The sequence below is a fragment of the Thunnus albacares genome, chromosome 21, assembly GCF_914725855.1.
Source record: "Thunnus albacares chromosome 21, fThuAlb1.1, whole genome shotgun sequence".
NCBI classification, from domain to species: Eukaryota; Metazoa; Chordata; class Actinopteri; order Scombriformes; family Scombridae; genus Thunnus; species Thunnus albacares.
The window spans coordinates 16,987,873-17,001,799 of record NC_058126.1 but is presented as its reverse complement, the minus strand read 5'-3'; the positions used below and the strand labels follow the sequence as shown (position 1 = coordinate 17,001,799).

Sequence of the window (13,927 nt, the reverse complement as noted above, 5' to 3'; positions counted from 1 at the left end):
CAGCAGGATATAACCAAACTGTTGAATTGGGATTTCACTCCTTCAAGACAAGCCATTATCAACTGTGTAAGATGGTCAAATGTGTGTTTGCACCCATGTTTGTGTGCACCCAGGTGTGTTTTTCCTTCATGTTTTTGGTGTGGATGAACACTACACTGCATGCTACTCAGTTGTACTGTATTTCTTTGTGCATATGTGTGGTGTATTTGTATGAGAGAGTCTGCATGTGTCCTTCATGTTTGGATCGGTTAAGTCAGCGGATGGACCATTACACTCCGTCCAGGGATCCGGTTTCTGCTCCACATCTGGCCCTGCTTTATACACCAAAACTGCTGTTTCTCTGATCTGTTACAAGCTCTCTCTCACACATGCACACACACACACACACACACACACACACACACATATTATTATTGTATGGACAGTTGTAGTAGTGTGTGTGTGAGAAAGAGTGAATGTGCCTACTCCCACTTGAATATTGTGAAACTGAGAGGACATTCTATTAAGTATTTTCCTCCGCTGCTCTAAATGTCCTAACATTAGCACAGCTGAACAAATACTGTCAAGACTCTCTCCTTCATCTGAAATGTACTCTGCTGATTCACTCTCCCTCTTACTCTCTCCTCCTTTCACTTAGACTTCTTTGCTCAGAAGAATAGGAAATCATTTTTGCCTTTTTTCTTTGTAGAATGAGTAGCCCACTCACTATTATTTCTAGCTTATTCACTGGAGCTGCTGGGAAGTCGACAGGAACAGGGAGCAGAGGAGAGGAAGAGGCGGTCTGACTTTAGTCCTAGGGGGTTCCACAGGACAATACTTGACCACTCAGCTACCTTTGAGCATGGGTTGAATTTCTTTTTTTTTTGTTCATAAGGTTAATTCTGTGAGAGTCTACTAAATAACATTAGTCAAATCAGTGGTAAATTGGTGCATCCACACAGGCTTAGATACATGTAGAGAGAAAAGAAAAGGGGAGAGAAAGATGGATCAGACTGAAAGGCTGCATTTTACATGAACAACAGTACATTCCAATTGTTATTCTACTTGGTTATAATATAAAGTAGTGTGTACTGTACTGCTGCTATATACATTATTTTAATTAAATTCTTTGTTTTTTGTTCTATTTTAGAAACCAATCAAATCACATGTCTATAATTTTTTTTGTATCATCATTTGTAGTTTTCTTGACAAAGCAGTGGAGAAAACAAAAATAACATTTGAAATTCACTAAATAAAAGCAGATGTTTCCTCTTTTTTGACCAACAATAATATTTTTTAAGCACAAAATACTTTTTAATCCCTTCCTGGTTCATCTGTGTGTCTTTCATCTTTTACTCGTTCTCTATCTCTATTAGTAGTTCTCTCCATCTCACTGACTCACACACATCATCGTCAGGCAAATGGCCACATGTTGCTGTAGTTTTAACATGTGGTTAAAGTGTTACGCTGTTCCAAACCGCCCCATTGAGGGACTTGAAAGTATAGTGAAACCATTAACATGACAAGAAGCTTTGTTTCTGGGATGATCTGCTTCATCTTCCCAGGACCAAAAATCTCTCTCTCACACACACACACACACACACACACACATACATGCACACATACGCACAGTTCTCTGGAGGCTCTTCTTTTAAATGTGCAGGTCATAAATGTACACAGGAAGGAGTAGAAGACGGAATGAGACAGAGGGAGGGGTTTTGTGTGAGAAAAGGGGAGAGAGGTTGATATTAAAGGGCATCCTTTGTGATCCAATTGGTTGTGTTGTCCATTCACAAAAGATTGAACTATGGTCATGAGAATCATGAGATTACAGTAGCCAAAAATCTGTGTCATTGTGCTTTAGTTTTGTTTGGGGAGGTCACATTTCTCATATCAAAAAGGGTTTTTTGTCACGTGTTTGTGATACTGAATACACTAGTGTGAGCTGCTCATTGACTTAAATCCTCATGGAAACTATTTAAAGCAAATCAAATTGTGTGTGAAAGAGGAGAAAAATTACTGTAAATATAATGTTTGGGATATTTGTTCCATTTAGTTGTGGCATAAGAGCTTGTTGTGTTTCAAATCTGTGTGCTTACAGGATGCAACATGAACAAAAAAACAAAAAAATCAGTGAATGTTAGTTCAGTGTGTGATGTCCAACCTTTGTATTTATTGTGAAAGGGAAACTTAAGGATTTTTCAACCTGGGCCCTATTTTCCCATCATTTTGTGTCTAAGTGACTAATGGGGACAACAATTTTTGAAATTGGTCCAGTATTGAGCGAGAGCGCTTCAGCTGGCAGCCATGAAAAGGGCAATGTAATCCTTTTGGGGCAATAGCACCCCGTCAATGTATGTTCACTAAAAGTGCTGGTTTTTGCCACTGACATGCTCAGGTTGTCATTATAAGTGTCTGACAACATTATAGAAGGATCCCTTCAGAGAAACAGAACTTTTTGTCTTTACCTTTCGCTTGATCCGGTCTTGTTGTTATTGTATCTAACCAAGTCTCGCTCAAGGAGAGGTCTCACTCTGATGTCTTGCGAAAGTGGAGTTGTTGTAGGAAGACAACGGTGGAAACGCGAGTGAGAGTAAGAGAGAAGAGTGCTCGGAAGAGTTTCTGTGTTAGAGTACAGGAAGCATAGCTGAGTGTTATCTAAAAGATTTTCAAAGTCATGGCTGAATATTTAGCTGTTTATTTAGGTGTATGGTTCTTTCCATAATGTTGCCAGACACTTATAATAACAATCTGAGCCTGTCAATGGCAAAAACAAACACTTTTTAGTGGACATACATTGACCGGGTACAATTGCTCCAAAGGATTACATTGCAGCCTGTTTCCCGGCTGCCAGCTGAAGTGCATGAAATTTCAAAAATTGTTGTTTCCATTAGTCACTTAGACATAAAATGATGGGAAAATAGGGTCCAGGTTGAAAAATCCAGACGTTTCCCTCGCACACTCCAGCATAGTGTTGCCTACAGCTTCCCCACTGGGACTTGAGTTTAAAAGTATGCACTCATAGTTCTTCTGTAAAGCGCATTGGGAAAAAAGAATTCAAATTGCATATTATTTGAAATGGACAAGAGCGGCTGTTGGGGGGGGGGGGGGGGGGGGGGAGTGAGAAAGCAAACAAGAATGAAAGGAGACAGAAAGAGCAGTACAGTGAAAGGTAAGCAGTATTGTGGAAGGTTGTTCAAGTCTTCAAGGTTGGACTTGGACAAACATCGGTCCTGCTCACAATGCTTTACAACCATCAGAATAGCTTACTGATTTTTCTCTCTCTCTGCTTTCTTTCTTGATCTCGCTTATTGCTCATTTCTTTTCTTGCCTTGCCACTTCTCTCTTTCATCCCCCTCCCTCCCCCCCACCCCCCCCCCATCACCAACCCCACCCCCGACTGTTCAAATATTATTTCTCCCCCTCCTGTCGTCCTCTCCCCCCTTTTTTCTCCCTCTCTTTATCTTGTCATTGTCTGTCAGTAGGGATTCTATCTGCGCTGAGTGTTGTGTGCATGCGTACATGCGAACACATTGAGACTGAGATACACTTAAGAGCTCATTGATTTAAAAATACCTTCGATATTGGAGGTCCCCCTCCCGCAGATTCGTTCAGGAGCTTATCACACACACGTAGACATCCACATAGAGACATGCATAAACCAAAGCTCCACTCCAAAGTTTCTCCTTAAACTTTGTGATTGACCTAGTTAGCGCGTCGTTTTTGACAAGTTGTCTGTTTTGACACGACATCCTCCGGTGTTTATCAACATCCATTCTGCCTATCACATGCTCACATTGGGAATTCACACGCACGCACACACACACACACACACACACACACACACACACACACACAGGCTCAAAGATAAATCAAGCTAAGATTTAAAAATTGGCAGGAAGTGAGTGTTGTATTTGCTGTGGGTAAGTGGAATGACTTGTATTTGTAACATGAATAAATGATCTGGTCATCCGTTTTGTTTTCCACAATGTGTGTTTTTATCTGAAAAATGTATTATTTTATCTGATGTCTATAGATACTGCATTATAGCTGTCCAGGGTACTACATCTATGTATGAGTGTGTTTTACATGAGCATTCATTTGTGATTTCGCCCGTATGTGCATGGCAGTGTGTATGTAGTGTTGTTTTTTTTTTTTTTTTTTTTTTCTACCCCTTGCCGTAGCTCAGGTTTAGTGTGTTTAGCGAGCCTGGCTGCTGACAGCCAGAGGTGAGAGGTCAAAGAGCCAAGTTAACTCCATCAATCCCCTCGGACAGTTACAAACGAGCCCTCAACTCTGGTCAAAACAATCCCTGGATCATGCAGGACGGACTGGAGGTGGGGAGGGATGGAGAAAAAGAGAGTGAGCATTTGACTCAATTTGGCATGAAGGACTGTTGTATATATAAATAGAAAGTGGTAGCTTGGTTTGCATAAAATGTATGAACCAGTAATAAATGTGCAGCACAAATTAGACACAAAAGGTACAATGGTTTTATTTCTTTTCACATTGTGGAGTACGACAAGGCCGTGATCTTATTTCCATTTTATTCAGTATCTATATACAGTAAATTAACTTGTATATATTACAACAGTCACATTTCTTGCATCCAGATGCCCAGATATGCAGGTGATGTGGTTCTCCTTTCAACCTCTAACAGCAAATTCTGAACATCTTAAAAAAAAAAATGTAGTCAGACATGAGCGCTGACCAAAAAAAAACAACTCCAGAAATAAATTAGAAACCTTTTTAACACATGCTGGCAGATACCTGGCCATTTTGACTGACCTCAAACAGAGAAAAACCTTGACAAGATACAGACTCGATGAACTCAAAAGAGAAGAGATAAAGAAGTCGATAACATTTCCCCAGCAAACTTGTGAGGACTCACACATGAAAGCACATGCAGACTTGCACGCACACACACATGGGCGCAGAACTGAAGTGGGTAATTAGGGAAGGTCACCAAGGAAACAGACAAACACAAGCAATTGTCAGGCACACTGTATACTCAAGAGAAGCATAAACAACCGTTTCTTTGTACTGTACGTATCATCATCCACCCACCACCACAGTTACCTTAAAAACAAATCTGATAACAAGACTGGAATATTTTATCTCAAGTTTTGTAAACAGTGACCTAAGTTCCCCAGTTTCCTGAGATACAGTTTGTGTTGACAATAAGGCTTGACAATAATATTACATTTTCAAAATATAATCTAAAAGAGCATCTGTGTTTTGCAATTAAAGAAGCATCTTGTAACATCCTTAATCTGTGAGGGAAATGTTTTTGTCCTCCAGATTCAGAAGAGGGAGATTAAGATGTGCGCACTAGTCAAGGAGCTCACAGAGAGTAAGACGCAGCAGTCTGATTGTCAGAAAAAGGTAAAGACAATGACTTCACTACTCAGACTGATTTTTAAATGCTCATAATTCATACTGATTCTCTTCATTTAGGTTAATATTTATATGATAATCAAAATCAGAATCAATTTAATTAAACATTTTGTGTATATTACATTAGATAATGCTGAAAGGGTTGTGTGATCTTATAATCAATATTGTTTTATATGTTTGCCACCTATTATGTTATTTAAAGTTTATTTTTTTGTTTTCTGTATGTGTTGGTATTGAAGTGCTCTGATACTGCAGCAGTATTTGAATGGCTTATTTTTCTTGTTTATTTTTCCAGTTGCTGGGTAGAGAGAAGGATTTGGAAAAGATACGTGAGGAGAGGGATGAGCTGAGAGCCCAGATGGAGGACAGGAGCAGGGAGTGTGTCCACCTCAACCAGACCAAAGAGAGACTGGAGGCTGACTTGGCTCTGAGCCATGAGAAACTCCACACCTCACACCTCGAGGTTCATCTCTCTGTGTCCATATGTCTATATGTGTGTGTGTGTGTGTGTGTGTGCTTTTGAAGGTCCGAGCCATACAGAAAATGAACTAATAATTAACTAATATTTAACTAAAGGAACATAATGGCCACAATACCAACATATTTTACTGGAGTTATGCAGGATTTACTGGAATTTTCTGCATGTTTAGGTACGAAGCAGAGATCAGTTAATTCTGCAGTTGAGAGCTGAAATGAAGACAGCTGAGCAGAAGCATCAAGGGACACAGAAACAGGTGTGGTGGCTTGTTTGTGTTTTTCCTGTCATTTTTATTCATTTATGTCCTTAGCGGGGCTTATTTGTCTGTATTTCTGTTTGTGTGTGTATGATTTGAGCATATTTACATGTTTTAATATTGCAATTTTGACAGATTTTATACTGTACCTGTTGAACAAAGTACAATTTATTACATATCGAATGTACCTGTATATTTTGTATGAATGTTAGAGTGGACAAAGACAACAGATAAAAGCTTGTTACTTGTTAAGGGCCATGGTGTGCAACTAATTTAATTTCTCTCCCTTTTCTTATTGCCAATTTAACATCCTCCAACTATGCTCCATGAGAAATAAGGGTTTTACAAATTTGTTTCCTTTTTTTTGGGTTTAAATTTGTGTTCAGGCTTTTTAGGGAGTAATACAAGGGTCCTTAACCTGTCTTTCTATTTTTTGTTTTTCCTTTCATATGCTGAGGCTAGGCTGAACGAGCACCCTTGTGTTGTTGTTTTTTTTTTTCCCGACAATGCCCTGCTTTACACCCACATCCACCCGAGGGAAGTGCCCAAACCAACTGCAGTCTTCTACCGTTGGCTACTGAGCAGCTCCATTAGAGCAGTGGGAGGCGTAGCACCTTGCTCAAAGGCTCCTCGAAAGTTGGAGCTAAGGAAAGGGGAATCGTTACTCATTCATGTCTGCTGTGCCCACATTTTCCCATCTGGTCCTGAGACTAAACTGGGAAACTCTCTGACTCAAGCCTGATTCCTTCACTTTTAGGCTGTTGCCGCCCCCTCGCTGTCTTTTCTGTCTGTCTGTCTGTGTGTGTGTGTGCATGTGTGTGTGCTTTGTATACCTACATAAAGTTTCCTCAGTTGTTCCATCCCCATCCTTTTCACTTTTCCTCTCCCTCTCTCATCTTGCTCAGGTGATAGCACTGGAGGGTGAGGTCAGACGTTTGAACCAAAAGATCAGAGGTCACAAGGAAGAGGCCTGTCAGTTAAGCAAAAAAGTCAGAGATACTGAGCGTCTTAAAGATCAGAAGGAGAAAGACCAGCAGCAGCTACATGATCAGTTCTGTATTAGTCAGCAACAGGTAACACTCTCCTCTCCTCTCATCACCACCTCCCCTACAGGTGAAATCTCTAGTAAAATCCATAGATCAGTTGAACTCTGACCGGGAAACTGTGAAACAGGCTCACAAGATTGATGCGGAATGCTGGAGCCACAGAAGTGTCCTGCTTCACAGCCGATTGAAGCAGAACAACTCTGAGCTCAGCCAAAAAACAGAGCAGGCTGAAGGATAGAGAGTCGGAGGTCATGGATCTCAAGGACAGTTTTAATCAGCAGCACACAGCCACAGAGAAGGCAAGTTTTTGTGCGTTCAGTTGTCAGTCATTTGAGCCATGACCCTACAGTAAAACAATCTACTGTGTTAATCCGGTGAACATAAAAAGCAAAATCAGAGGCACTAATGCATCTGAATGCGTGTGATCTAAATCACACTAGACAATCAAATAGTCAGTCTTCTGCCAGGGACAACAAACTGACCCGTTTACAGCAGACAAGCTTTATTTTGCAGTCAACTCACATATATCCCCGTCTACATCATCTGAATTACCAAACAAGACAGGATGACCCCTCTGTTTGTCAACCTCTCACATCCAATTGGTCCCAAACATTAATACAGAGAGGAAAAGATAGACCGAGAGATTCAAAAAAAAAAAAGAAGAAGAGGAGAATAAAGTTATTATCAACCAAGGGCGGTCATGTGACAGCCATGAATACTCGGCAGGCCAAATGACGTTCATCAGGTCATGAGGGTCAAAGCGATGTGTTTTCCATCATATTTAATGAGGGTTGTTTGATTCCCCAAAGCACAAGCTCCTGATTATGGTCACAAGAAAGCCATGGTGTTCCCATTAAGCCTTGTTATGAGGCCTTTCATCCAGTGACAGAAAGAAATGCTAAATCCACTAATAGTGTGTGGACTGTTGGGTAGTGGATACATTAAAGGGAAAGAAATACTGGCAGAGAGGGAGCAAGTATATAATATACGGCTATAATAGGTAAAGTTGACATATGACACCTCACTTTATATTGTGTATGTGTGTGTTACCTTGGGTAACCTTGGGTAAAACATTCACCATTACACTTTATTAAAATCGAGTGTGCCTAAACATGAGCTGAGTCAATGGTTTTAAACATTCCACGCACAGGGTCGTACACCTACACAGGCTGTTCAGTTTTTGAAAGTAGAGAACTAAAGTTTATGGCGCACCTCCATCCTCTCCTTTCCTCTCCTCTCCTCTCCTCTCCTCTCCGCGTCTCTTTCTTCCTTTGCATGAACAGGTTTTCTACTCAGTCATGCTACCATCCAGCAAGCGTTACTCTTAGATGGGGCCGAGCTAATCCATGGTTAAACCAAGCTGCGGTGAACCACTGAAATCTAACTAGTTGGCTGTCATTAGTTGTAAACCCTCATGTTCTGATCCAGATTACAGCGGGATTAACGTGGATGAACTCAAGCTGAGTGTTAGAGCGGGTTTAACTTTCTCAACCTCTCCCCTTGAAAGGTGAGCTACGGTAGGATTCCTAGTGTAACACCAGGATTAAGCCCGGTTTCACTTCCTGGGTTCCCCTTTCATTATGACAGAGGTTACTGTAGAGCAGCACTGTGTGTTTCACCATGTTAGGCAATGTTGTATACTTGGTATACTTGTTTTTTTTAGTTTTACCATATGTCTGTATACTGTATCTATCTCTTTATCTTTTCTTTTTGGCACATAGAGTCCTGATTAAACATAACGTCAAGTACTTTTATTCACAAGTCCACTCTAAGAGAATTTAAGGCTACAGCAATTCCACTAAATTATAGAGCAAAGATTTACTCCCATCTACATGCATACTACATTTGGCTGTATTTGCTTTCAGATTGGAGCATCTGAAGAGAAGCTGAAAAAGCAGGTAGTTGAGCTGGAATTCCTTCATCAGCAGCTGAAAGGAGCCAAAGAGGAGCTGAAAGAGGCCAGTTTGCAAACCCAGGAGCAGAAAGAAACAGTTGCAACTTTTAAACAGAAGTACACAGCAGCAATAGAGAAGGTGCATAGGGTGCAAGGGAAGGCTGAACTTTTAGAAGAGGAGCTACGGTATTCACAGCAACAGGTAGATAACGTTTGATACCATGTAGATTGTACTGTATAGTAGCACCATACTATTACCGTGATAACATTTTTGCTTTATATCTATTCTACATTTTATATCTTCAGTCCTGTGAGTGAAGCCGCAGTGTAAAAATTATTTCATTGCTCTATTCACTATGTTTAATTGGCAGCTAAGAGAGTCCCAATTAGCAACTCATTCAGTGAAGGAAGAGCTAGCTGAGCTGGAGCGGCGGTACCATGAAAAAGTTGGCCAATGGGAGAGCTCGCAGGAGTCTCTTGACCAGTTGACAGATGAACTCCAGGCCAATCAGAATCGACTGAGAGAGAGCCAGCAAAAAGCGGACCACTACAAAAGCCTGATGGGTACCCTGCAGGAGCAGGTGGACACACTCAAACAACAGGTCAGGCCACACATGTACACACATCACATGGCATGGTACAGTTAATCATGTAGCTCTCTGTGCAGATGCCAATTTGTTTGTAGCAGTAATGAACAACCTTTTTTCAAAGATCACTTAATGATTTTGGAATACGCCTGTTGCTACACAGTTTAAAACTGCACAAAACAAAATATTTTTTCAGACGTTTCTTACATTTCCGTGTAGGAATCAACAAAGCTGCTGCATGGTAACATAGAGAGATGATGTGGGGGCAGTCTTTCATTTCAAAACTGCATATGTTGCACATATTTTTACAGTCTTCACAGTGGTGTTATGTATTTTTTAAGAATGCAGTTTTTATGGATCCCCACCCTAGTTCTGTCAAAGAAGATTTGGATTTTGTATATAACGTTAATGTTAATTTGTGTCTTTGTGTGCCCTCATGTGTGCCCAGGTGCTTCCCAGCTCCATCACTGTGTAAGTGGGTATATGCCTCTGTGTGCACATGTCACTGTACACGTGTGTATGTGTGTGTACAAGTGTGCGTCGGTGCATGTGTGCACTGGCGCGTGTCACTTAATATTTTCTCCTCTTTCTTTCTGTTTTATATTTACTACATCAGGCAACAAATGAATCATCTTTATTACGGAGAAATTTAATTTGGATGAACTTAACTGCTGCCGCCAAGGTCAGACGGGCAGAATGTCATTTTAATCCAATCAACTTTAATCTGTTGGTTATAAAAGAGTTAGGCTGTTGAAGAATGGCTGTATCTCAGGCCCTTTATTACACTGGCTAATGACTTTGATTGTGAGGCGCCTATCAAGAGGTTAGGAGTTCTTATGGAGCTTCACGTCCTGCTAATTCTCTACCTCATGCCACTGTTGGGCTCAGCTAATCCTATGATCACTGTTTACAAGAAAATCTCAAAAGTGAAATATTTTTACAAATTTAAAATGAATATTAAATTAATGTACGAGTGATAGCAGTTCATACTTGAGCAAAAATGGAAATAGAAATGGAAACCTGCACAGTAGCCTGAGTTTAGTATCTTGCTCTGCTATCTCAGTTCTAGTCCATTTGTATTCTGACTTGGGAATATTTCACTCCAACATAATCCTATGATGATGTCTACTTTTGAATTAGTTACATAATTTGCCTTTATAAAAGACAGCAGATAATAGACCAAGATTGAGGGTAACGATAAATTAAGCTTTTTTTCTGCACAGTGAACATGGGCAACATTCTTAGCAATGAGCTACATTGTCTTTTTTTGAAATTTGTTTGTAATTAAAGGAACAATGCTAGGATCCTAATGCACTATTGGCTGTTGGAGTTTCCCAGACTAGATTCATGTGTTAATGTTATGCTAATTGTGTTGAAGTTTGTCATCTTTGCTTGGAACATCAAGGCCACATTTCTCTGTGCTCTGCAACAAATCAATACACAAATGAGTGTAATACATAACAATGTGTCTCCTTAATGGCATATCAATGTCATTGTCATTTATTAGTAAACCAAAATGCATATAATCTGTTGAAATTAAATTCATTATATAGCAAATCTAGCATTTTGTGACTTTTCTTTTTGAGAATAATATTTGTTACAGTTTTTAGATCTGCTTCTGATTTCAGAGGCTTCACAGATTTATAACTGAATTCCTGCTGAGTAGAATTCTTGTTTTATAATGTGAACTACTGATATTTTTATCAACTGTGCAAAAATCAGCCCTCTAATTTTTTTTTACAATTTTTACAATTTTTACAGTATTATTAAGTTTACCAACTACTAAACTACCTTTTCTTCTTTTACCTTTCATTTGCTCTCTCTACTTATAGAAACTGATGTTTGAGTGTGACCTAAGGCTGTATCAACAGAGTCATTCTCATTCTGATGAGGAGTACGTCAGCCTGCTAAAACACAGACAGCAGCTAGAGAAGGTAAGGCCGTATATTTCCTACACATAATACATTGCTTGATTCTCAGATTATTATATACTAAAACAATTGACTCCATTCACTGTAAAGTTATATTGAGAGATTTGGGAATTTGTTTACATTTTAGCTACATTCAAAAGTAACACAATCCATAGTTTATGGGTTCAGATTCACACTGACACGTAATGCATAGGCTACATTCCACTACCCACATTTTCTGTGTGCGTATGTGTGTGTGTGTTTCAGCGCTGTACTGAGCAGGTCGAGCGCCTTGCGGAGTGTGAAAAGGCTATTCTTCAGATGAAGTCAGAGCTGGAGAGACAGTAATAACGGAGTCTATAAAACTCTCATTCTCCTCTGCTGATCCTGGTTCTTGTCCTTGTCTCTCCTCTCATGCCCTTCCCCTCTGCCTCTACCCCCCACTCTCTTTTTCATTCTCTTAACAGTCTACATACTAAATGGCACATAGCAACTTTATGTTACATGCAAAATTTAACATAATCTATTACAATCGCTGATTTTAATTTAGTTGATATAATTAATTTAGTCATCCTTGTTTAAATTTTGTTTTGTTGAAGACCTTTTTTCTTCCACTGTGTTCATTGGTACTATGCACTGCTGTACGCTTACACAGCCGTTCGGACAGGCCATCGGACAGTCACTGTTTGCTCTCCTCCCCATAGAAATCAGGAAAAGGTGGGTCTGAAGCAAAGTCTTGTTGCATCCCATCATACACTCCAAACCAATCGCAGCCAGCTGGAACAAGAAGTGACACGCCTGAATAAGGAAGTTACACGCTTAGAGCTTGAGCTGGCGGACACCCAAAAGGTATGAAAGTAATGTATATCTGCTGACCTGTCCTTTAATGTAGTGACAGCTCATATTATTTTGACTCTTTCCCCCACTACTTTTACATTCAGGCACATCCATTGTTCTTAAATATTGCTTATGTATGCATCACAGGACAAGAGCATGAGCTGGAGATTCAATTCAAGTTTCTATAGAGGAGTACTCAAACCACCTCCACCTCCACCAGCATCACACACCCACCACTCATGTGACTGTCCCGTGATTGCCTGGCAGAAACAAATTGCCTTGCCATTAATTAAAGCACCAAACGGTGGCAAGGCTGGTGAAATTGACTCCAATTAAGAGCTCAATGGGACACTAAATATTCAAATTACTCAAAGTGGTGACTGTAGCCTGGCAGAGTGCCAACATTGCTGGCAGTCATAGACACATCCTGCGTGTGTGTGTGTGTGTGCGCGCGTGTAGCCTTGTATGCGTAGGTGGAAGTGGGAATATTTGAGTTTACACATTAATTTGTGTGTAAACAAGTGATTTGATCGTGCTTACCAAGATCATATGCATACACAGATGTGTACTCTCACAAACACATGCACATGTAGGCAACCAGAGTATATTCTCCTCTCGCTGTCAGGTCTTGTCCGTTCAGTCAGTCATCTTCCCTGTGGAATTTCACATAATGAGTTTGTGCCATGTAAGGACACATGTATAGAAGGCTACATCTATATTCGTCACATGCATTATGCATATACACAGTATTAATCTTGATCATTATGCATATATACATAATTATACAAGAGTTTAATGCTTTGTGTGAATGTTCAGTCATACATACTCCGGCTGAGTTCAGAGCTGTTGACAATAAAAGGTTTTTGAAGGAAACACAAAGAGGGCAATTAAAAAAACATTTACATAATATGGCATATTGGATGAACCAATCACAAGTAGACAAGTCTTAATACATACGTGAACACACAGAATACATATGGGAGTACGGTTGCTCAAGCCACATTCACAAGTGGTCAGTGACACTTGTTTATACATACAAAACAGACTAAGTATACATATATATGGGTTTTTTTCATTTTATTTTAAAGTTTCAGTCAGTTCCCCATGGATAAAAGCAAACATAAGTGGGAAAGCAAAATCTAATAATAAATATTCACTCCAGGTGTTAAGTGCATTCTAGACACAATCTATAAAAGATACTGTGTCTGAACAGGTCCACGAAAGCAACATGTGTATACACATTAAAAACGCAGTCACTCATTCTCTGTTCATCTTGGCCCTTACTTATGCTGCAGGTACGCGTGATGGTCCTCAGGCAGTCAGAGGAGGAGCTGAAAGAAGCCAGGCGAGAGGCTGCCAGAAGGTGCAGGGAGGTGGATGTTCAGAAAGGAGAGGTACAGAGACTTCAGGAAGGGTTACAAAAAGGGGAGGAGAAGGTGATGAGCGCCCTCAGAGAGAAACAGAGCCTGAGCAGTCACATCAGGCAGCTGAGCCAAGAGCTTGAGGAGCTGCGCAGCAAGCATCATCTGACAGGTAGCAATCA

The 13,927-nt window shown here is 40.2% G+C and overlaps 1 protein-coding gene across 4 annotated transcripts in view; it reads left to right on the top strand.

Annotated features, from left to right (window-relative positions):
- LOC122972884 (trichohyalin-like) overlaps positions 1-13,927 on the top strand; it is a 97,697-nt gene that overhangs the window by 52,916 nt on the left and 30,854 nt on the right. For all 4 annotated transcript variants that reach the window (XM_044340279.1, XM_044340280.1, XM_044340278.1 and 1 more), the window contains 10 exons: positions 5,281-5,364; positions 5,672-5,839; positions 6,027-6,110; positions 7,016-7,183; positions 9,022-9,252; positions 9,422-9,652; positions 11,470-11,571; positions 11,815-11,891; positions 12,252-12,396; positions 13,680-13,917. In XM_044340279.1, the coding sequence (XP_044196214.1) occupies positions 5,281-5,364; positions 5,672-5,839; positions 6,027-6,110; positions 7,016-7,183; positions 9,022-9,252; positions 9,422-9,652; positions 11,470-11,571; positions 11,815-11,891; positions 12,252-12,396; positions 13,680-13,917 (1,528 nt within the window). The remainder of the gene's footprint in view (positions 1-5,280; positions 5,365-5,671; positions 5,840-6,026; positions 6,111-7,015; positions 7,184-9,021; positions 9,253-9,421; positions 9,653-11,469; positions 11,572-11,814; positions 11,892-12,251; positions 12,397-13,679; positions 13,918-13,927) is intronic.